At 56.7% G+C, this 23,554-nt stretch overlaps 1 protein-coding gene across 2 annotated transcripts in view; it reads left to right on the top strand.

The window, feature by feature from the left end:
* The window catches only part of PHF21B (PHD finger protein 21B), a 91,202-nt gene extending 70,113 nt beyond the window's left edge, over positions 1 to 21,089 (top strand). For both annotated transcript variants that reach the window (XM_040637693.1, XM_040637694.1), the window contains exons 4-13: positions 1,218 to 1,568; positions 3,742 to 3,882; positions 11,516 to 11,567; positions 12,742 to 12,818; positions 14,098 to 14,152; positions 14,826 to 14,848; positions 16,963 to 17,121; positions 18,573 to 18,648; positions 18,973 to 19,076; positions 20,871 to 21,089. In XM_040637693.1, the coding sequence (XP_040493627.1) occupies positions 1,218 to 1,568; positions 3,742 to 3,882; positions 11,516 to 11,567; positions 12,742 to 12,818; positions 14,098 to 14,152; positions 14,826 to 14,848; positions 16,963 to 17,121; positions 18,573 to 18,648; positions 18,973 to 19,076; positions 20,871 to 21,089 (1,257 nt within the window). The remainder of the gene's footprint in view (positions 1 to 1,217; positions 1,569 to 3,741; positions 3,883 to 11,515; positions 11,568 to 12,741; positions 12,819 to 14,097; positions 14,153 to 14,825; positions 14,849 to 16,962; positions 17,122 to 18,572; positions 18,649 to 18,972; positions 19,077 to 20,870) is intronic.
* Positions 21,090 to 23,554: the final 2,465 nt, after the last annotated feature.

Below are 23,554 nucleotides of genomic sequence, written 5' to 3'. Positions count from 1 at the left end.
ACATTCAGGATTGGTGTTGGTGTCCCCACGTGCCAAGGACAGAGCAGGACAGGATCATATGACTTGGCAGGTCCCCTGATGGTGGGAGGCCCTCGTGGTGGAGCGCCCGCTTGGCGGGGGAGGGGAAGGACACTAGAATTGAGGTCAGCCCCACGGCGGACCATGGGGAGGGGCAGGGTCTACGATGCCAGCTTGAGGGGCACACAGCCCTGAGGTAACCTGTGTGAGGTCACGGAGCCCAGTGGGAGCCACCCTGAACCCCTCCCTCCACGAGGGTCACTGGCGATGGGTGGGGGTGCTGGGTGGGGCCCACACTGCCAGCCGGCACTGACACTAGGCAGGCTTGTGGAAGTCCTGAGTGTGATTCCTGCTACCCCAAGAGTGACGCCTGCGGCGTCGTTTTTCTCCTGGACTAAGTCCCTTCCTCTCCAGGCCTCGATTTGCTCATCTGTAGAATGGGCCAAATACCTACTTCACAATGCGGTCACAACAGGGCTCAGATAAGGTGAGACAGGGCAAGTCCTCGTCCTCCCCGTCCCTGAGAAGGTGGTCTAGCGCGGGTCCCACGGTGCTGGCGTGAGGCTCCTTTCTGGTTGCAGGAATGCTGGGACGCTGCCAGCTGACAGTTGGGATGCACGCAACACGTCGTGCTTGCTCCCCACCCCCGGTGCACAGATGAGGTGCGTGCCCGAGACCGCACAGGCCCTGCAGGGGGCAGGATCGGCCCCGGATGAGCCGTCCGGAGCCCTGGCCAGAACCACGTCCTAGCCGCCTGCACCCGCTTTAACTCATTGCGTGAGGCCCATCTCTGGCTCACAGCACAATGGCTTTCACAGGGAAAGCCCCACCCAGATCAAGAAGCCGACTGAGCTGGGGGCCAGGGGCCCCCACGGCCCCTCCCGGTCACTGCCCCAGCGACAGCGCTCTGTGGGAACTCACGGGTTTGCGACTGGAGTCAGAGGTCACCTGACTGGTCCACATGCAGCTTTCCCGTCCTCCTCTCCTGTTCTTCACCGTCTTATCTGAGTTGAGCTGGAAGGGGCTCGGGCCCAGAGTTGAGCCCCGGGGTCTCTCCGCTGCTGTCCCGTCATCTCTAACGTGCGAGGTGTCTGAGCCCGACCACGTCAGCTCCCGTGCTTGACTCCTGGCTCTGTTCAGGGCCCCCCGCCGCCTGCTTGTGTGTCTGTCTGACCGTGCACCTGTCCCTCCCTCCCCAGGTTAGGCCAAAGACTCTGATTCCAGACAGCCTCCCCGTCACCCCGGGCCGGGACCGGCCACCCAAGCAGCCCCCGACGTTCCAGAAGGCCACCGTGGTCAGTATCAAGAACCCCAGCCCAGCCCTCCCCACCGCCAACAACACCGTGAGCCATGCGCCAGCACCCGGCAGCCAGCCCCAGGCCCTCGCTGAGCCCGCCGCCATCGCCTCTCCCCTGAGCAGTGCCGGGGTGGCTTATGCCATCATCTCCACCGCCCCCAGCAATGCCGCCGCCATCGCCCCCAGCACCGCCGTGTCTGTGGTCAGCGACAGCGTCAAGGTCCAGCCGCTCCTCATCAGTGCTGACAAGAAGGTGGGTGTGTGCCCGCACACGTGGGAGGCGGTTGTCCGGACAGAGCGAGCGAGTGGTTGGCAGCAGGACCAAGAAGCCCCTGGAATGAATGGGGTGCAAAGCGAGGAGTGAATGAGCGGCCGCGTGAGTGTATGCGCGCTGGAGGGAATGGGCTGCGGAGGAATGACCCAGCATGGTAGGAGCGACCCCACGGTAGGAGGGCTGGCGGTGTGAGCGGGAGGGGAAGTGAATGACGCGGTCCAGGAGGAGGCGTGTGTGATTGAGGGAACACGGGGCTGAACAGATTCATATCGGTGGAGAAAGAATGGTCAATGAATGAATTACTTCCTTCTTTGGAATCATGAATCAACAGTAAGATGTGTGGTGGGAAGAATGCCCGGAAGAGGCCGTGCTGGTGGTCAGTCTCTGGCTGGTGTAGCTGGGTGGTCGAGAACTTCGGGGGATGCCCAGTGTCCGAATGGAAAATCTGTGATTTCTTGCCGAGATTTAAAACTGAAACGGAGGTCCTCTCCTTGTCCTGCTCCGAGCTCCCTTGGGGATTGTAAGGTTTGAGGCCGTTGGAGCTGCAGGGCTGCGTCGAAAGGTACCACTTCATCTCTTTCGCTCCTTTCCTCTGGGCCCAGTTTGGGGCCTGCCAGGCCGCCCCTCTCTTGTCAGGGGCTAGCATCCCTCCTCACTCCCAGCCTGAAAGCTGGTGCTCCATTTTCGTGCACCTGGAATTCTGCCGCACCTAGTGTCTGGGAGCATTACGCTTCTGGGCCCTCCCACCCGTGGACGGGAGCCCCGGGGATTCTCAGTCATCACAGGATGTGGTCGCATGGGGAGACGTGCTCCTCAGGACCACGCCCGGTCCCCCGGGGACGCTTCGCAGGTGTTTGTGGGATGCCTTTGTGGGCTGCGTGTACCCTTTTCACTGCAAGCTCACCAGCATTCAGTGCTGTCATTTTAAACACTTTTTGCTCATTTAATCGGTGCAAACAGATGCTCGCTGTTCAAAGTTGAATTCTTTTGCTTATTATGAAGCTTGAATGTTTCCCCCATACTTTTCAAGAATTCTGTCTCCTTCTGCGTGACTCGTTTGAGAATATTTTTTGCCCTGTTTTCTACTGGGGATCTTAATGTTTTTCTTCCCATGAATATAAAGAGGGGCATTTTTTTTTCCCATCCAGAGAATTCTGGGGTTTTAAAATTGTGACACAAAGGAGAACAAAGAGCCCTCCCTTAAGCCAGCAGAAAAACAGATGCATTTTCTGTTCCCATCTAGGAGCCTCAAATTCACAAGACAGTCACGTTCTTAGGGAAAAAAATATGAGTTCAGGTTATTCCTGTCTTGGGAGAGACCCTGGCTGACTGCTCCTGGTGAATTCCTTCTTCTGGATCCATGAAAGATAATGATTCTTTCCCAGTATTCCATCCAAAAGATTAATAAAGTAGTTGAGCCACAGGTGGAGGGGGTCTGACCCAGGGAGGGGCTGGGCTGCATCAATTGCTTTCAGACTTCTGAGCCTCAGACCATTCAGTCAAACCAGATGATAGCCAGGAACCCCCAAGACAGCTGGCTGAAGTAGGGCCACTCCGGGCCGTGCCGAACAGGGTCCGGAGCCCACATCCCTCCTCTCCACCCCTACCCTTCCCAGGCCAGGTTTGCAAGCCTCGGACGCAGTGACCTGGGGGCCCAAGAGGCAGGTTGGGGACGGGACAGGCTAGGCAGTGCTCTCAGACAGACCCCTGATGGCCTCAGGTGGCAAATCTGAGCCCTCTTGGCCTCAGTTTCCCTGCACTTGAGCTGGAGATAAAGAAACCAACCTCTTTTGAGTCTTTGCTTCCTGAATCTTCACCACCTCCCTAGAGGTAGGATTGCAAAGAAGCTGAGGCTCAGAGAGGCCAGGTGACCTCCCCGAGACCACACAGCGGTGACACGGTAGCACAGGATTGAACTCAGGCCCTTCTGGTTTCTAAACCAGGCTCGTTCTCAGGCAGACCCTCCTCACGGTGTGAAGGGCTGTCCGGAGGCTCACGCCCTGGGTGCGGGCACCTCCCGGACCAGAGAGCTTGCTGCAAACCTCCTCGTTCTTGTGTAATCCCACCTTCCGACGCCCCTTGCCCTCTGGCCCTCCTGGCTCCCCCCTCCCTCTGCAGCTGCCACCCCTCACCCCTCTGCCACCTCTTCCAGGTTATCATCATCCAGCCTCAAGTGCAGACGCAGCCCGAGAGCACGGCGGAGTCGCGGCCGCCCACGGAAGAGCCATCTCAGGGAGCTCAGGCGACCAAAAAGAAGAAGGAGGACCGGCCCCCGAGCCAGGAGAACCCCGAGGTAGGGTGGCAGGGCTCTGGGGTTCGCCGTAGGAGGCGGGGACAGCAGTGCAGGGCACAGCCGCCCTGTGCAGTGGGAGCTCCTCGTGGGGACTCGCGCGGGGAGCCTCGGCCCCCGGCTGTGCGTCTCATGGATGTGCTCGTGCCGTGGTGGTGTGGGGCAGAGGCTAGCACGGATTCTAGAACCAGGGAGCCTGGCTTTGCATCGCGTGCAGCCAGTGTTCTAGAGGGGAGATGGGTGGCGGATCATGTCTGTTTCTTCATCCGTAATAGAAATGGTAAGTCTTCCTTCCTAGCAGTGTAGTTGGGAGGATTCCTTGGGTCAGGGTCTCCTCGGTCAGGGGGCAGGGCTCCTTTTGGCACCACGTGGCCCTGCCGTGGCCCTGCCTGTTCTCCCTGCCCGTGGCCACTCATGAGCGTCTGAGGGCCGGCAGAGAAGGACCTCAAATGCCTTTTAAGTCAGCTGCAACCAAGGCTGGCACGGGAGAGGCAGCTGACTCCTGAGAGTACCTGTAGAACTTTCCAGAAATTGCACAGTAGTGCCACCTTCCCCCCCTCCCCCTCATGGCTAACACAGAACCACCTGCTCCGTGGGGCTGTAAGAGGCCAGCAGCTAAGGCCAAGTCATTCTTTGTTAACTTCTGGTCCCAGCAGGTGACCCCTTGTGTGTTCCTGCTTGCGTCCTCTGCCATCCGGGGCCACAGTCAACCCTTTGAGCCTTTTCCCTGTAGCTGCCCTCACCTGGACCCCCTTTCTTTCCCTACCAATTCTCATTCATCCTATAAGATCCACTTCAGACATCCTCTCCTCCAGGCAGCCCTCCTTGACCACCTCACCTCAGTGGGCAGAAGAGGCCCCTCGGGGCTCCTAGAGCTCCTCAGGATTCTTTTTATCAGCATGCTGTCAGTTCCGAAAGAAGTCAGTCTTTCATCCATTCATCATCCATGAGACATGTCTTAGAGTTGGCTCTGTGCCAGGCTGCGTGCCGAGGCTCGGGATGCCTAGATGGGGTGGATGGAGTCCTGGAGCTAGGGGATCTCGCCCTGGCACGACCATTAGGACTTCAACTTCGGAAAAAAAAAAAAAAAACAAACTCAAGTGTCATCAGAAAATTACAAATCCAGAGCTGTGGGAGGTGCAGGGAGAAGGAGCGAGCGTGTCTGCACCCGGAAGGACGGGGGAAGGCTTTGCAGAGGAGGGGTGGGATCAACAGGGCCTGGGGGAGCAGGGGGGGCTGCCACAGAGGGGCAGAGGTGGGGGGATGGCGTGTGGTGCAGAGGGCGCGGCCTGGGCAGTCGCGTGGAAGGGGGAAGGCGCTTGGCAGGCCCCGGAGAGTCGGCTAGTCTACGTGGAGCCCGGGCAGCAAGGATGCAGGAGAAATTCTGAACACGGGGTTAGAGGAACGCTGGTCCTGCATGCAGGCCGCCAAGGTGGAACTGTATTCCCTGGGCAGTGGGGAGCCACGGAGTATCTTCGAGCAGGAGAGTGACTTGATTGTTGTCCTTTGAGGTGTCCAAAAAGCTGCAGGGAGTCAGCGTCCACCACTCACTGAGGCTGACATGGAACCAAGTCTGGTCTGCGGCCCCAGGCCCAGTCTGTCTCAGGGTCACCCAGTTCCGTTCCATGGTGCCGGGGGAGCACCTGCTGTGTGCACGGTGAGCCCCGGGCCGGCTCGCAGCCCGAGGCTCCCACACGCACCCCTCTGTCCCCCGTGGGGTTGCGTCGCACCCCTGCCTCCTCGGGGGTTCGCTGGGTGCATTCTCTGTGTTCTCTCGAAGTATATCGAATACAGTTATTGTGCGTTTATACAATTAGTATAATTACATTTAACTACATAATTAGTGTAAATACGTGTAATGACTTAAATAGAACTTGTAATTACAGCATGTCCTGGTGTAAAAATCCTTATTAAACTTTCTTTTTAAAGAGGTCTGGGAGCATTGTGTGGTGCAGACGCGGGGCTTTGTGGTGCCCTTTGAACTTGTTCGTGATGAGCCCACGTTAGGGGCACTTGAGGCCAGAGCAGCAGCTGCCCCAGAAACTTCCTCAGATGAGCCCGTTGGAGACCTGGGATTGCTGGTGACGATGGGCGGCTCCCGGCACAGTGCGGGCAAGCCCCGTGCACCCGCAGCTGGGAGCTCAAGCAGCCCGTGGCGGGCACCCCAGGACCCCTCCAAGGCTCCGCCCGCTCCTCCCTGTTTCAAGGCCCGTGGTCTTCGTTAGGACAGAACTGTGGTCTTTTCTGTACCACCCGTCATCCTGGCCTCGGCAGCATCGGACAGACTGGCCGCCCTCAGACCAGCATGTGTTGCAGGGGGCAGCCAGCCCAAGGGTCCCAGTCCCATATGAGCGCTGACTGCAACCCCAGGCCCTCTCTGGGCAAGACTTGTGCCCACGGATGCTCCTTCCCTCCACGCCATCCCTGTTACCATGGCCCCCGTTCCTGCCTCATGTCTCCCCAGGCTTGGGGCTCCCTGCCCCTGGGTGGGTGCCCCCCTGTGTATTCTCCCAGCAACTAGAAGTGTCTTTCTAAAATTCAGAAATAACTGAGTCACCCCCCCCCCGCCGAAACCCACCAAGGGCGGCTTGGGCTTCTGATGGGGCTCTCTGCTACAAACCGACAGCAAGAGCGGATAGAATGTTTGAACGTAACCGAACCAACGTGAGTTCACTTCTTGGCGAGTCAGATACGCCAGGCGGAGTGATTGCACAAAGTAAACTTTATTTGTGGCAAATACGGAGATCACAGGCAATCGCTTCCAACGCTGGGACTCCCCAGGACGGGGTGAATGCATACCTTTGTTTAAGGTTCAGATGAATATTTAGATGCGGAAGCCTTGTCATCCTTCGCAGAGGCAGGCGTAAGGTCGCGCATGAGCGTTAGGGAAACACGCCTGTCTGTACGCTGTATGTTACGTAAACGCGACGGAGGCTTGTCCACGAGCAGAGATTTTAGCGCTGTAGTGATTTTAGTTCTGTGATGGCGTACTGTCACTCCACGGCCCGTCTGTGCAAGCACGAGCCAAGTTAAGTTCAGATGGCCCAGGTGCCCTGGGCAGGGGCCGTCGCCGGAGGGGTAGTTTTGGGTTTCATCCGCCTAAGAGGTGAGCCCGAAAGAAGTGCTTCAGGAAGAGTGTAAGACAGAGGTTGTGAGTACAAGCCAGTGGAGTCCAGGTCGGGTCTCGGGGTCTAGCTGGCGACAGGAAGAGACCACAGAGATGGAGCTGGTTATTGTGGTGTTCCAGAAACACAAGCAGTGAGCAGGACCCATGCCCAGGCCACCGGGCTCCGGGGCCAGAGTCGGGCGAGGGTGACCAGGACAGGGCGCAGCTCACACAGGGCCAGAGGTCCCAAAAATTCTCCAAGAAAGAAAGGAGCCAACCTGTGCCTGGGGAGGAGGGCAAGGCTGGGGTGATGGCAGTCCTGCCAAAAGGGAGGGGTGAGCAGGAAGCAGAGAAAATGAAAATGCAGACTAAAGAGAAAAAGGAGCTGTTCCCCAAGTGACCCTGTGGACAGAATTCTGGAACCCGTGTAGCAGCCCCTGCTAAGGATGCCAGTGAGAGTCCGCGTCTGGAACTCGAGTTTATTCAAGAGGAAGTCAATTTTGCGGCATGTTCTAGCAACAATTTGCACATAAATACGTTTAGATACTCAGGCAAATTTTTTTCAGAGGAATAACATCCACTTGAACTCAGTAAGAAATCACGAAGCCAAGTACACCATGAAAAAGATAGGAAGATCGGGTGGGTATAAAAACTGATTCAAAATCTGGGAATGAAACACATGGTAACTGGTTGAAATTTAAAAAGGTACTAGACAGAATGAACAGGGATAATTAGTGCTTTAGAATATACCAGCACAGGGACGCCTGGGTGGCTCAGTCAGTTAAGTGTCCAACTCTTGATTTCAGCTCAGGTCATGATCTCAGGGTCGTGGGATCGAGTCCCACATCAGGCTTTGCGCTGGGTGTGAAGCCTGCTTGAGATTTCCTCTTTCCCTCTTCCTCTGTTCTACCCGCCCTACCAAAAAAACAGAATACACGGCCACAGATATAGCACAGAGATACAAAGAAGCAATAATTTATAATATATATGGAATGAAGTCAGTTCACTCGGCAGGAGCTTTTGAATTCTTCCCGCCATCCCCTGCACAGAGCCAGTCCAGGAACATCCAGCTCCTTCGGTGACCTTTAACAAAAGGAGGCATGGGGCAAAGCATCATTGCAAAGCCACTCTAAGGAAAAATAGGGAAAAGAGAAGCGTTTTTTACCATAAGATAAAGAATACTCACTAGATTAAAAAAAAAAAGAAGAAATCAACATCTTACTATGAATTCAAAGAAAGAGAACAGTAAGATATTCACTGCTAGGGGAGAAGTTAAAAGGCTTAGGGGAGGAGATGGCTGAGGGGCCACTGGACCAGAGAGAATGAAGCGTGCACTGGAATTATTCACGGAAAGAAATCTGTAACTGGATGAGCTCAGGGGGCCCTGGACACAGCAGAAGACACAGTGAGGGACAGAGGAGGCAGAAGTGAGCGAGCAAAATACATGCAATAAAAAAGGAAGAATGAGTTTTTAAATATTTAGGAGTGATCCCTACGACAGGCTAAGAGGACACAGCCGATGTGTAAGTGGAGGCTTCCGGGAGGGATCTCAGAATTACGGAGCTGAGTAATGAAGCAACACTTTCGATCGCCCGTGGTGATGGGTTTGGCTCTACCGTCTAGGCAGTTGGCTCCTGTTTCCTGTTCTCCAGCGAATGTGGGCTCAAATCATCTCGGGGAAGGAGGGGGTGGCGGGGACGGGGAGCTTGGTCTCCACGTTACTGGTCTTGGCTCAGCCCAGTCTTTCCAGGTGGGGTCAGCAAGGCAGGTGCCAGTACTTGGGGGGGGGGTCCCCTAGCGTCCCTGCAACCATGCCGTCAGCCCCGGGGCCCGGAAGCAGTGTGGAAGCCAGGTGGCCCCAAACTGCAGCCTGGACTGCTATCGGCTGAATCTGCCAGACCCCAGAATCCCCTCCGTGGCCTCATTAATCATTTTGTTAGTCTTGTATGCGTGTGAGCACACACCTTCCAGGATAGAATTAATGGGCCCCACTTTTCATGGTGTGGTCGTGCTTCCTGATTTTTTTTTAAATATAATTGAAGAAAAGTTTACTGAAATCAAAGACTTCGTACGTATTAATGGACTCTGTCCCTGGTACTGGGCACCAGGGAAAATGCATACGTGCGCCAGGGGAGAAGGGTCAACACTGCCACGTGACCCAGCACAGAGGCATCCGGAAGGCATCTGGCAAAAGCAATCACGTCACTTTGGAGGGAAAACAGCCGGCTTCTGGCTTTTCCAAACAGCGTTCAAGTCTACAATACGGTAGAGCAACAGCTACACCATCCTGATTTTATGTCCAGCCCAGCTGGCCTTCGAGCTGCAAGGCTGCACATAGGAGGGTTTAAATCTTCTCAAGAACTCAGGAAATACGGCTCCGTGGGCCTGGGAACCCACCCCACCCCCAGTCGGCCGAGAGGCAGCTGGGCACCTCTGGCACCAGCCCGGGGGCGGGCGGCCGAGTGAAACTGAAACAGGATACGGATGTCAGATCAGAACGTAGATACTACGTTCTCCAGCGACGTCCAAAGGCTTCACCTGTAATCCTGCAGGGAGAGCGCGGGAGAAGGTGGGAGGCAGCGTGAGCTCTTGGCAGTCTCCTCTGGAGGACCTGAGGTTTGCAGTGAGTCAAAGAATATCATGGAAAGCTGACAGATTGAGGAGGAGAACTATTTTTAACAGCATAGAAGTAAAAAAAATAAAAAAAATAAAAAAAAGCCACACAGAAAAACCCGCAAAGGAACTGTGGGCAGTCACTATTTGAAATGGTGTAGAAAACCCACGAGAATCAATTAAAAATAAAAACAAAACTACTGCAGGCAGAATCTGGCACAGCAGGGTTAATATTAATGCAAGCCATCGATAATCATCACAGAAACACAGAGCAACCTGTTAGAAGCCTTACAGATCCCCTCCTTACAGCAGCAACACAGAGATTAAGTATCAGGAATAGGGGCGCCTGGGGGGCTCAGTCGGTTGCATGTCTGCCTTCGGCTCAGGTCCTGATCTCAGGGTCCTGGGATCGAGCTCCAAGTCCAGCTCCCTGCTCGGCGGGGAGTCTGCTTCTCCCTCTCCCTCTGCCCCTCCCCCCTGCTCTCTCGCTCTCAAAAGAATAAATAAAAAATCTTTTTCAAAACCTAGGAATAAACACACTAACAACAGTTGATACCCACCAGAGGGTAAGTTTGAAACTCCCGAAGGCAGAAGAAGAACAGAGAGGCGCACTGCGGTTCTGGAAAGGAAACTTGTACGTTCCAAAGTTGTCATTATGCCCGGAGTTCATTGATCATGTTCCCATCATCCCAGTAAATAGACCTCAGTCTCCTTCCTGGTGTCTGAGTTTCACATGAAAACATAAGCAAGAAAAGCCAAGGAAACTAGCTGGACAGGAAGAACAGGGAAGGGACGAATCCTGCTGGAAACCCTAACGCCTGGGGACTGCAGGTGCTGCCACCGCTCCCGTGCAGATGGGAACGGGGTCAGAGGCACAGAAGGAGACCACAGACACCTGATCATTTAGTACATGATTAAAGGGGCTCCTTAAACCCGTGAAAAGTGGGACGATGGAATTTTCAATAAGTGGGATTGGAACAAACGAGTAGTCGCCATACGGAATAAAAGGAATCCATCCTTCACACCGTCTACATCAGGATATGTTCCAAATGGATCAAAAATTTGAACGTGAACAGTGAGGGGCGCCTGGGTGGCTCCGTCTGTGGCGAGTGTGACTCTAGGTCTCAGGGTCGTGAGTCTGAACCCCACGTTGGGCGTGGAGCCTACTTAAAAATAATAATACTGATAAATAAATGTAAAGAGTGAAATTATAGGTACTACTATCGAACATAAGCAACTTGCTTTATAACTTGAGTCTGTAGCTAAGATTCAAAAACCCCAACAGTGAAAAAGAGAATACTGGTCATTTCTACTACATACAAGTTTTTTTTTTTTTTTTTTGGTCTTCATGGCCAAAAAAAGCATCGTTCCCATGTCCTGAAGTGTGAGTGGTGCACAGACAGCCAGTTCCTCCCGACGAGGACAGTGTGGACGGGGGAAGAGGGGTGTGGCCGTGGAGAAGGCTGATGGGCGGGGCCCCAGCCAGGTGATCGAGGGCAGCATCCGTGGGATGAGTCACGTTGATAACATGTACCCCAGATACCACGGGCTGGGAAGGGCACTTCACCTCTGTGGGCACCCGCCCCCAAGCCCATATCCCTGTCTCATCGTGAGAAAACCATCGGACCAATCCCAACTATGGGGCATCCTACCTGACCGGCCCAAGCGTCTAACGGTCAAGGTCACCACCAAGGAAAGCCCGAGAACCCAGCACAGCCCAGAGGAGCTAAGGAGATCCAGCACCGAAGTGCAGTGTGGGATCCTGGATGGGGTCCTGGCACAGAGAGCGGACAGGAGGTACAAAGGAAGGAAACCCGGAACAGATAAGCCAGCCCCATAAGTAGGTGCTCAGCTAACGTTTATGCAATCAACAAACAGGGAAGGCTGTGTTAACGCTTCTCTGTTTCCTTCCCTCAGAAAATCGCTTTCATGGTAGCTCTAGGCCTGGTCACGACGGAGCACTTGGAAGGTAAGGACCTGCGCGGTGGCAGGCTGGGCTGCTGGCCAGCAGGAGGGCAGCGCCCGTGAGTGGACCGTCTCCTGGGAGGTCTGTCCCAAGTGCCAGAGGTTGTCAGCACAAAGACCAAGAAAGCCTCCCTGCTCTCCCTGGTCCCTGGCTGTGGCACTTTCTGGTTTTCGCAGAGGGACCGTGTGAGTCCCCTGCTCCCACGTTGCTCACAGCCCAGGGAAGTGGAAGCTGGAGCCAGACTGTCCAGCCCTGCCACTCACTGACCACTCAGGCTTCGGCCCTCCCAGTCACGTCCGAAGGTCTGCGTTCGAGTCCTGGTTGTGCTGCTTTGAGCTGGGTGACCTTGGGCAAGCTCCCTCCACTCTGAACCTCAGTCTCCTCTTCTGCAACACGAGGAGGACAGCACCTTGAAACATCGCAGCCTTTTCATGAGGCCTGGGATGAAAAAGCTTTCCTGATACCTTCATGACTGTTATTATGATTTTTATAAATAGTCCTCCTTGTAAAAATTCTCCCCTCACCCATGATACCCTAAATATTTATTTATTTGGACCCTGTCTTCCACAGAGGGCCTGGGGTGCCTTAACGGGAAACACATGAATGATACTGCAAAGATTTAAAAGGAAAAATTGGGTCCAAAAGACACGTTAGAAAAAAATGTCAAAACAGCTGTATACAGAGAAACAGGTCCCAGGTTCCACCTGGCAGGCAAAACAGAAGGAAAGGGGGGACCATTGATGTGGGGCGGCCACTGTCACTACGTGAAACACCACACCAGGGGCCCTCTCGGAAGGACTCGTGGTGGAGTCTTTGTGTGGGCAGACACTACCTGAGCGGCAGGTGGACCCCATTCCCGCAGGAGCCCTGAGCCCCACTGTGCAGCTGTGCCGGGCCAGTGCCTGGTCAGCGGACATCCCATGAGAGACGTCCCCGGGCTGGATGACCGCACACGGGGGACCACGTGCTGAAAGCGGGTACCTGCCACCTTCCAGCCTAAAGCCAGCCCATCCATCTGCCTCGGAGCGAGCGATTCGGGGGCCACTCTGGGGTGGGGATGCCAGGCAGACAGAGGCCGCAGGGCAGGAGGGGACGGGGACGCCCGGGGCTTGCAGAGGAAGAGTTCAGGGTTCCCAGGACAGGAAGGGTCCAGTAACTGCTATGTGTGCCTTTCCAGAAATCCAGAGCAAACGCCAAGAGCGGAAGAGAAGAAGCACAGCTAATCCTGCCTACAGTGGCCTCCTGGAGACAGAGGTGAGGCCCCGCTCTGTCTGCACCTGCCCTGCGTGCGGCTGGCCTGCCGCACCTGCCACCCCTGGGCATTGGAGTTCAGGGCGTGACGATAAATGATGTCCTTCTTCCCCCCCGAGTTCTGAATCGGTTCAGAAACAGATGCAGGAGATCAGAATGTCATTGATTCCTCACTCAGGCTGCGCTGGGGAGCGTGGCTTGGGGGCCCTGAGGTCCAAAGCTCAGGGCAGCTCTCCAAAGCCGAGCGATGTCCCCAGAGGACCGCGCCCGGCACATTCCAGACTCAGGCTGTCCCTGCCAGAGACCAGCAAGGCCCAGCAGGGCCTGCGGGAGGGTCAAGATGCTGCTGTCCTCACCTCCCCAGGCTGTGGGTCACTCTGGGCTATTGAACTGAGTCTGTGTCGTATGACCTGGAACTCGATGGGGAGGGAGGGATCTCGGCCAGAGTGGTGGTCGGCTGGGTCCAGGGAGCCCAGCCCACCCCTGCCCTCTGCTTATATCCTCCCCTGCTCCCGCTCAGAGAATACACCTGAAGTGTCCATCTTTATACCCGCTCACCTCCCCCTTGATTTCCTGAGCACGCTCTGTCCCTGAGACAGGGTGTCCCAAGCACCCTTCGGTAAAATGGTCACTGAGCTGTTTCTTGACCTGCACACAAGGAAACGGTGTGCTGTCTGTACAATAAGGGCCCTGTTCCCTTTGCTGTGCTCCCTGATGAAACCATCCACCACTCCTTGGGCAAAGCCAGACCCTAGTGTCCCAAGTCCGTGGCCGGAGATGATCTGATTAACAAGTCAAGAGTCAGCTCAAAGCTGTGATCCCTGAACGCTGGACCCATTGTAGCTCCAAGAACGCCCTTCCACGGGCCTCGCGCTGGGCTCTGAGCACAGCCCGACCCATCGAGAGAGGGGGGTGTAACGTCACTCACCCATCTTCCTGCCACGGCAAAGCCACCCCAAACCAGGGTCTGAACAGGCTTGGCGTGTGGCTGAAGCCACCTTTCGGAATGTACCAGAAACCTGAATTGGAGTCTCTAAGCCATCCTTCCTCAGTGAGGCGGATGTACCCGCAGGGGGCAGGGGTGGATTCCGTGCCTCCCACGGGACAGAGACTTCGCTGACTCACCTGCCGCTCCCCTGCCCTGCATCCCCCACGTCTGTCCTGGTTGCGACCTCCAGAGCCGTGGGTGGGAAGCCTGTCCTGGGTGTGTCCCAGGCAGGAGCAGGGTCACCGAGGAGGGCTCCCTATGAAATGCTTTTGTTTTGTTTTCGGTCCCCTGCAGAGGAAACGGCTGGCGTCCAACTATCTCAACACCCCCCTGTTCCTCACAGCGAGAGGTAGGTGCCTGCAGGCCATGGCTCCCCTGCCAGGGCTGCCCTGGGGGGTCGGCATGGGTGGCCCCCTGCTCCGGGCATGCGTGGGGCTGCCCGGCCTGTGCGCAGTGGGGACCGACTTGTTTTCTGGTGGATGGCGCATTCCGGCTCCCGGGCCCTCCACGCCATGGCCTCCTTCACCCCGACATCTTCTGGGGGGGGGGGGGAGGCGGGCCGGCGGAGCCTGCTGCCGTCTGACCGGACTCAGAACCGGGGCTCTGAGCCGGGACGATGACGCAAGGGCTGGATGTGAGAGCAGGTGGTAAACGGCCGAGTGTTCTGTACACAGGAAGCTGTGCTTCCCTCTGGACCGTATCACCTGCGGACGGCTCTGAGCCAGCAGCTAAAAGGAATTTTGTGATCTGAAAATGTGCGGTTTGGCATCACTTACTGGAAGGAGAGTGGGTCATGGACAAAAAAAACCCCACCACAGTTGAAAAGGAGCCACTTTGAGAGGTCCCTGGAGTGATGGCTCCCCCGTCCCATGGTGGGTCCTGGCCGTGACCAGGGCAGAGACCCTGACTTCCGCTGTGCCCTGGGTGGGAACCCCTGCCGCACCGGCCTCGGGGCCGCCAGTCCTGACTGGTGCCCCTCCAGCGTCCACTAACGTGTTCTCCGCCCTTCTTCCCTGTGCTAGCCAATGAGGACCCCTGCTGGAAGGTAGGTGTCCCCTCGCCGGCACACCTGGGCAGGGCGGGTGCAGGCGTGCGCGCTCCTGGCAGGGGCGAGCCGGGTGAGCGGAGGGCCTTTGGGCTCCGTTCTCGATGCCGAGAGCTTTGCAACACCACCCAGGCCATTATCCAGCCTGCCTGGCAGAGCTGGGTGTCACCACGGGATCAGCCCACAGGGTTCCAGCGCTGGCTGTCTCTGCCCACTGCTGGGGACGCAGGGACCCCAGGAGCCAAGAAGGCCCGGGGGGAGGCAGCTGACACCGGCTGCCGGCCAGGCTCTACCTGGCTCTGCTCAGCCCTGCCGTGTGACCCCGGGGGGAGCTGGCTCTCGCAGGCCCTCGTTGCCCACCTCGAGAGGGTCTAGACCCAGTAATCCCCAGGGTCTCACCACTCAGGACTCCATTTCTGTGATCCTGTGAGACCCCGATCCCCCGTGCACACAACGCGTCCCTGCTTCCCAGGACACAGGCTGGTTGTGACCTCATTTTTTTTTTTTTTGTAAGATTTTATTTATTTATTTGAGACAGAGCGCACAAGCAGGGGAAGCGGGAGAGGGAGAGGGAGAAGCCGACTCAGCACTCACTGAACAAGGAGCCCCATGTGGGGCTCGATCCCAGGACCCTTGAGATCATGACCTGAGCTGAAGTCAGATGCTCAACCGACTCAGCCACCCAGGCGCCCTGTGACCTCCTTATTTTTTAAAATAAGTTTTGGATCAAATTCTAAAAGAATTTGTAGCCCCTCCATGCCTATAACGGTCAGGCCACTGAGCCACAGCAGGTGATGGTCTAAACTCCAGTGATACCGGCTTCTTGCCCCAGATCCATGGAGCACCACAGGCTGGTGGTGGTGGCCTGCCATGCTTGTCCACAGACACCTGTGCCCGACCAGTGCAGGCACAGGACATGCCTCGAGCCTGAGCTCCACTTCCACAGACTCCAGTCCTGGAGGGGCCTTGGCTTCGAGGCAGGAGACCCCGCTGCTGGTCCTGCGTCCGCCTCCAGATCCTGAGCAATCTCGGGCGCGTGGCTTGCCTTCCCTGGGCTCTTGCACTGAAATGAGAGGTGACGGCGGGTCTCTGAGGCCTCATCTCGGTCTGCAGCCCCCTCCGTCAGGGGCGGCCTGGGGCCCAGGGTCCTCGTGGCGTGGACCATTCCCAGATGGGAGCCCTCTGGTCCTTCACAGCCATGAAGTCAGAAGGCGCTGCTGCCACGCGGGTAGAGAACAGACATCCCCTGCGTGGAGAAGGTTTTCTAGTGGGTGGTAGAAAACTGTTCAGACTGTGCAGGAGGCATGGGGTTATGATAGGCTCCTCTCTCTGTCAGGTACACAGTGCAGCGGGCTGGCTGGAAAGGTAGTGAGCTCCCCGTCCCTGCAGGTGTGTAATCAGAGGCTAAACTACCAAATGCAGGCGACTCTAGAAGGGACATTGGACATTCCTTTATCCCAGGGAAAGGGACCGCCCCTCACCAGGCTCCTACGTGGATTGTGTTTTGTGCGCCCTGTCCTGTTGGGTCTTCCCAGCATCCTTTGGGGCAGCTGTCACTAGCCCACATTACAGATGTGGAAACGGAGGAGCGCGGCAACCCACCCGGGATGTGGGGAGATGCCAGGTTAGAGCGGGGTGCTGTCAAGAGGACTGGAGAGAACCGTGACCGCGTGCCTCCCACGGCCATGCGTGCGTGAAGAGCACGTGGGCGGGAGGCTTTGCGAGCACGGGCCCAGCCCCCCCTCACCCTGGCGTATGCGCCTGTGGGACAGCGGGGGCCCGGGGAGGCTGTTTCCTAAGCCACAGCAGGACTGCCCGCCCCGCCACCCACGCCTGGTGTCCAGGTCTCAGCCGGGGTGAATCAGGGTGCCGGGGCCACACCCCACCTGACTCTGACTCGGTGGCCGTGTCCCTAGTAAACGTGGCCCAGGTGGTGGCCTAGAGCCCACGTGTCCAGCAGCTGCTCGTCCTCCCGGTTCCCGGGCTCGTCCCTCTCTCTCCCAGAGCTGCTCAGGGACAGTGAGTCACAAGTAGGTCAGGGTGGCAGCTGCCCGGGGCCCCCCAGCTCCCGCCCCGCCCCGCTGACCCGCCTCCCGCCCTCCCTTCTCTTGCAGAGTGAGATCACTCATGATGAGCTCTGTGCCACCTGCAAGCGAGGGGCCAACCTGCAGCCCTGCGGCACCTGCCCGGGGGCCTACCACCTCAGCTGCCTGGACCCGCCCCTCAAGACGGCACCCAAGGGCGTGTGGCGGTGCCCCAAGTGCCAGCAGAAGGTATGGGAGGCTGTGCTGCCGGGTAGCGGGCCCTCCCGCCCTCACCCTCTCTCCCTGCACCGAAGGACCCTTTACCGGCACAGCATCTGAGGCTGCTCAGACCTGCGTTTCAGAGGCTGGATAATCCGCTGGGCAGGCCCAACAGCGCCCCCCGGTCTCTGCCCACTAGATGCCAGGAGCACGCCCCCTAGTGGCCATCTCAGGCACTGCCAGCAGAGGCCCAGTGGTGATGACTGAGCAGAGGTGTCCCTCTGCAGCCGTCTGACCCAGTAACTCCACCTCTGAACTCCAGATTCCCCCCCGGGGAGACCTGGACTAGCAACACAAACTGCAAAAACAGTGCCAGCTGGCGCGTTCCATCTCCCTGCTGCCACACAAATGAAAACCTAGCAGGTTCAAAAAAACAGTAACACTCCCTTCTGGTGATGATGCGGGGAGGCAGACAGTCTGCGTTGCAGAAATTTTATCAAGTGCCTTAAAAATGTATGTATTTTTTAAATGCAGAATCTAGCTTTGGGGAATATAGTTCCAGGAAAGAATCCAAATCCAGATAAAATTCTGGGCACAAAGAAGCCCCTCGCCCCTTATTTATAAAGGAAGAGACAGAGCTACCTTGCAGCAGGAGACAGTGAAATAAATTCCGGCATGTGCACTCAATGCGATGTTATGTGGTCATTGAAAACGATCTTTACAAAGACTTTGTGATTCTTTGGGGCTTGTTCTCCATGTGGACCTAAGTTTTAAAAAAAGAAAACACCAGGCTTTATAGTAGCGCTATGGATTAATTATCAGCTCCGTGAGAAAAGCTGCAGGTAGAATAAAAAACATGGGAGGACAAACTTCCAAGTGTTAGAATCACGTGGGAAGTAGCAATGCTTTTTTTGTGAAGGATGTTTTTCTACATAATATGTATGTGCTACTTGTAAAATCATAGGGAAATCATCTTTATTTCAGAAAATACTGATGCTCATGGGTTCGTGTTAACCCCGGGGACCTAGGGAGAGGGTGGGTACAGCGGGCACTATGTCACTGTCTCCTGTGGGGGCCGCCAGCCCCTGTGCTGTGACTGCCTGGGTCACAGCTCTTTGAGGTAAGACAGAGGGGGCACAAGATTCTCTTCCCGAGTTCAGCACGATGGTGGGGCCTCACTGGGCCCCCGGTGTGTCCCTGGCTTGCCTGGGGCTGCTCTTGGGTCCCCAGGACAAGGGAGGAAGGCAGGTGGTCGGTCATTCATGGAGACATTCGGTCAAGAAGAATCAGAGCCTCCTCCCCACCAGCACCGTGTGGGGCCCTGGCAAGAAGCGGGTTCCTGCCCTCAAGGAGCTCTGTGAGCCAGACTGTGAGGCAGGGGCAGCCCCTGCCGCTCAGAGAGGTTGCCCGCCCCCCCGGGGTTGCGCGGCCGTGGCTGGTTCTGGCCTGTCTGCGTGCTCATCTCCCCGTCTGCCCTCTAGGCCTTAAAGAAAGACGACGGCGTGCCCTGGACCGGGATGCTGGCCATTGTGCACTCCTACGTCACCCACAAGACGGGTAAGACGGCCTCGGGGAGCCGAGAAGGGCACCTACTCCCTTCTCCCTTCTCTCCAACCCCACCCCTGTCCTCTGGCCTCACTCTGGGCCCATCGGAAGCTGTTCCTAGCCAGAGCTCTGGTGCTACGTGCAGGGCAGTTACTGTGGGGGGATGACGTTTCCAGCCCCTGTGTCTGCGACCAGGGCCACTGGTTTGTGCAGGAGGATACGGCCAGAATGGCCTGGAGGCGTAGACCTCGGGTTCTTTCTGCTTTCCCCGCTTGGCCACGGCCCAGCCTTTTTGCTCGCCTTGCTTGCTTGCTTACGCAGCCTTCTCTTTGCTAGTCAAGGAAGAAGAGAAGCAGAAGCTGCTCCAGAGAGGCAGCGAGCTACAGAGCGAGCACCAGCAGCTGGAGGAGCGGGACCGGCGCCTGGCCTCGGCAGTAAAGGTGCGCTGGCAGCGGGGGCAGGGGGCTGGGGGACTGGAGAGCCCCGAGACGTAAGTCCAAAGCTTCACTGTCCTGTTACTGAGGCCCCAAGAGAAGACAGACTCACCAACGTCCTTCAGCAAGTCGGAAGGCAGAGAATGAGCTCTGTGGTCTGTTCAACAAATAGTTACCAAGCGGCCGAGCCTCTAGCTCTGCTCCTACCTGGCTCTGCGTCCTTGGCAAAGCCCTGTCTCTGACCTTCAGTTGCTTCTTGGGTAAAGTGAACATAATGATTTCTCTTCTGTAGTGTGGTGGTAAACAAGACGATGATGGTGGTGATGGTGGTGGTGATGGTGGTGACGGTGGTCACGGTCATGATGATAGTGTTGATGGTGGTGATGGTGATGGTGATGATGGCGTTGATGGTGGTGATGGTGATGATGGTGTTGATGGTGGTGATGGCGTTGATGGTGGTGATGATGATGGTGGTGATGGTGGTGGTGATGGTGATGACGGTGGTCACGGTCATGATGATAGTGTTGATGGTGATGGTGATGGTGATGATGGCGTTGATGGTGGTGATGGCGTTGATAGTGGTGATGATGGTGCTGATGATGGTGGTGATGGTGATGGTGATGATGGCGGTGATGATGGTGATGGTGGTGATGATGGTGGCGATGGTGGTGGTGGTGATGATGGTGGTGGTGATGGCAGTGGTGATGACGGTGGTCATGGTCATGGTGATAGTGTTGATGGTGGTGATGGTGGTGATGGTGATGATGGTGGTGATGGTGATGATGGTGATATTAGTGGTAGTGATGGTAATGGTGCTGGTGATGATGACGGTGGTCATGGTCATGGTGATAGTGTTGATGGTGGTGATGGTGGTGATGGTGATGATGGTGGTGATGGTGATGATGGTGGTGATAGTGGTGATGGTGATATTAGTGGTAGTGATGGTAATGGTGCTGGTGATGATGGCGGTGGTCATGGTCATGATGATAGTGTTGATGGCAATGATGGTGATGGTGTTGGTGGTGGAGATGGTGATGATGGTAGTGATGATAATGGTGGTGGTGGTGATGGTGGTGATATTAGTGGTGATGATGTGATGGTGCTGGTGATGATGGTCATGATGGTGATGGTGATAGCGGTGATGGTGCTGGTGACGATGGTGGTATGGATGGTGGTAAGGGCAATGCCAGGTCCTAGTGAAACTCTTTAAACATTATCTCATTTAATCCTCTGAATAACCCAAGAGGGGGCTCTGCGACTACTCCTGTCGCACAGTTTGGATGCAGTCTCAGGGCGTATAAGTGATTTCCCTGAGCAGCAAGTAGCGTACACGCCAGCTCGGGCCCCGTCCCCACTGCTGCGTGCACTGCTGTGGTATGTATCACGCCTACCAAAAGACCAGGGCACGGCAGCAGCAGACAGAGCAGAGAGCTGCCTGGCCTCTGCAGATCTCCTGCAGCTGCTGTGGTTGAGCCGGAACTGGCTCCCAGCTTCCTCCAGCAGGAGGAGAAAGGACTGGTCAGCGAGGTAGCGTCACAGCCAGGAGGAAGAAGGTTCCGCGCTCCTGTACAAGCACACCATTTCTAGCCCTGAACTCGAAACTTCTCCTGTGTGTCCGGCCGCAGTCACATTTTTCGTGGCTGCCTGGTTTTTGGAAGGCCCTCGGCTGGTTTCTTTCAGGCCTCTGGCCAGAAGAGGGGAGGAGCCGTGGGAGAGAGGGCCGAGAGGGTGGCAGCCCCAGGATGCGTGCACGGTGGGATTCTGACACACCCTCCCCCCGCCCCTCTCTCCCCCCTACAGAAATGCCTAGAGCTTAAGACGAGCCTGCTGGCCCGGCAGAGGGGCACGCAGTCGTCCCTGGACCGCCTGCGGGCCCTCCTCAGACGGATACAGGGCGAGCAGATGCTGCAGGTCACCATGACGACCACCAGCCCCGCCCCGCTGCTGGCCGGGTCCTGGACCCAGCCCCCTGCAGCGGCCATGCACACTGCCCTCCAGCATCCCCAGGGGCACAACTGACCCCGCGGGACCCGCTTCACACCCACGGAAGGTTCCTGGGACCCTGTTCAGCAGACCTGAGGGTTCTGTCCGCCTTAATTCATAAACACTATGAATTTCAGACGAAAACAAAACCTGACCAAGAGAGACAGAGGGAAGTGAGAAGGAACTGGGTGAAAGTCCAGAGCCAGGACGGGTGGGTATGGAGTCCTTCCCTCCATGTTCAGACAGGACACCAGGAAGCCAGGTGGGCGCGTGACGGCCGGGCGCACAGTCAGGCCCTGGCTGCTGGGGGGCTGCCTGGGCCTCCGGCTTCCAGGCACAGCTGTCTCCTCGGCCTTGTGCTGCCCCCGGCAGAGAGGAGGGCAGAGGTTGGGAGGGCAGCCAGGAACCCGGAGACCTAGCTGACTAGTAGCGGTAGTTGGGACGAGCGTGGGTAGCGAATCTAGGTAGGACTCCGCGCCCCTCCCGCTCGCGGCCCCGGGGCTCAAGGGCAGGTGCTCCGGCGCCTTCCCGGAATGCAGGCCCCCGTCTGTCAGTATTATTAGCATTAAGAGTCACAGCTGTTGAACTTGAAAGAAACTACGAGGTGGGTCCCTCCGGGGAGGGGCTCTGCAGTGTCCACCTGCCAGGGCCTCTGCGTGCCCCCCGTCTTCGGAGTGCCCGCACTGTGCGCCTCCTGCCCTTTGCTGACCTTCTGGACTCATTTTGCCACCGATGTATTTTTCTCATGGAGTTTTTGGGCAAGATGGAGCTGCGAGCCTGCAGGGGCAGCGTGTGGCAGGTTTTCTATTTGGGGTTGAATCATTCAACTTACGACTGAAGCCTTTTCTTTTCTCCTTTCGAAGAGCCGATAAAAGTATTCCATTCCTCTTTTCTTGCCAGTACAGACACACTATGCCAAAAAATAACTTTACATTTTTGTATGGCGTTTTTATTGTAAGATATTTAATGTGGGGGGGGATGCTTGCCGACTTCTTTTCCTGCTCACGGTGGTCTCTGCTGCAAGCTACGAATGCGAAAACCCCTCTTGGGGGGCTGCCAAACTGGAGTGATCCAGAGGGTTCTTTCAGAAGGGGGGGCGAGGGTGGGGAGGGAGAGGGGGCAGTGGCCTCAGGAGGGTTTGGCCTTCGGAGACGCAAGAGTCCCTCTTCTTGCTGTCTCCTTGCATTCATGAGAGCTGAGGGCGCGCACGCGTCTTTAAAGGGCTCCCACGTCCCAGGGTGGGATGTGCACCCACCAGCTTCTCCGGTCCTGGGGACATAGCACAACAGGACAGGCATCCGGAAGCCCCCGGGCTCCCACCCCAGCATATCACACGGTGCCGAACTGCATTGAACACACGTGCACGCGTGCACACACGGCCCCAGACACGCACGCACGCACGCAGACAGGTGCAGAGCAGGGAGGCTGGCCAGGACCCCACAGACTGCCATGGTCCCTCCTGTCATTTTCTCGACTCCGGGAGAAACTGTGCTGTACGATACAGATCTATTTTAATACACTTAACACTGGGTTGAACAAGATTTTTATATTCTTTTATTGATGAACTGAGCTGTGAGACACACGTCTTCTATATTGGCTACTCTAGATGCCGATTATGCATTACCGCGTGGCTTGCGATGTAAATGTCTTCAGGTTCCTTTTTGTTGCTTTGTTTTTCTTCTTGGATGGATTGAATTCGATTTTTTAAAAATGTAACGGGAGGATATGGAAGGTTGGACCCGGGAGGGGTAGCTGCCGACGTGTCTTGAGACTTAGTGTTTTGGACCAAGGAGGACCGTCCAGTGGATAGCGAGGATAGAGAAAAAGTGTTTGTCTTAAATACGCCCATGTAGTTTTCCTTCTGTACGATGTATTAAACTCGATTGATGATTGATTTCAAAGCCGTGTGGTCTGCCTTGCCTTAGGTGGAGAGGCCTCTGGGAGCACGAGGGACAGGGAGGGGGGAAGCAGGGAGGGGGGAAGCGGATAGGTGGAAGATCAGGGTCCTGCCCCTGATGGGAGGGAGGGAGGGAGGAGGGAGCTCATGGGCGCTCTCCACGTGCTGAGCCCCCCCCCCCAGGTGGTAGGTGCACCTGTTGGGACCTCGTGGATGGTCACGAGCAACAGAAACCCCCCCGGCCAGGTGCTGTGCGGTGTGGACGCCACTCCCTCGCTCATTCCTGCTTCTCTGAGCCCGTCGACAGCACCTGCATTTTCTGTTGGACACGAGCTCCCACAACCACCCTGGGGCTTCGTACTTGGCCTTTCAAGAGAGCAGCCAAACCGGGGAGCTAGGGGGTCTGGCTCCAGATGGTTTAGAGGCCTCCAGTCCCTGTCCTGAGTCCAAGCTGGCCCAGAACCACATAGCTTGGGTGGGGCCTAGAGTTCAAGGCGCCTCTGCCTGACCCCGGCTGTAAGCTCCTCCAGCGCCCCACTGCCTCCCTGAGAGCCGGCCCGGTCTCAGCCCCTGGAGCCCATGAGGAGCCCCTCACCCCCCGGGG

The sequence above is a fragment of the Ursus maritimus genome, unplaced genomic scaffold (genome assembly GCF_017311325.1).
Source record: "Ursus maritimus isolate PB19 unplaced genomic scaffold, ASM1731132v1 scaffold_21, whole genome shotgun sequence".
Lineage (NCBI taxonomy): Eukaryota > Metazoa > Chordata > Mammalia > Carnivora > Ursidae > Ursus > Ursus maritimus.
The sequence above is the reverse complement of the archived record's forward strand: the minus strand, read 5'-3'. Positions and strand labels throughout refer to the sequence as shown.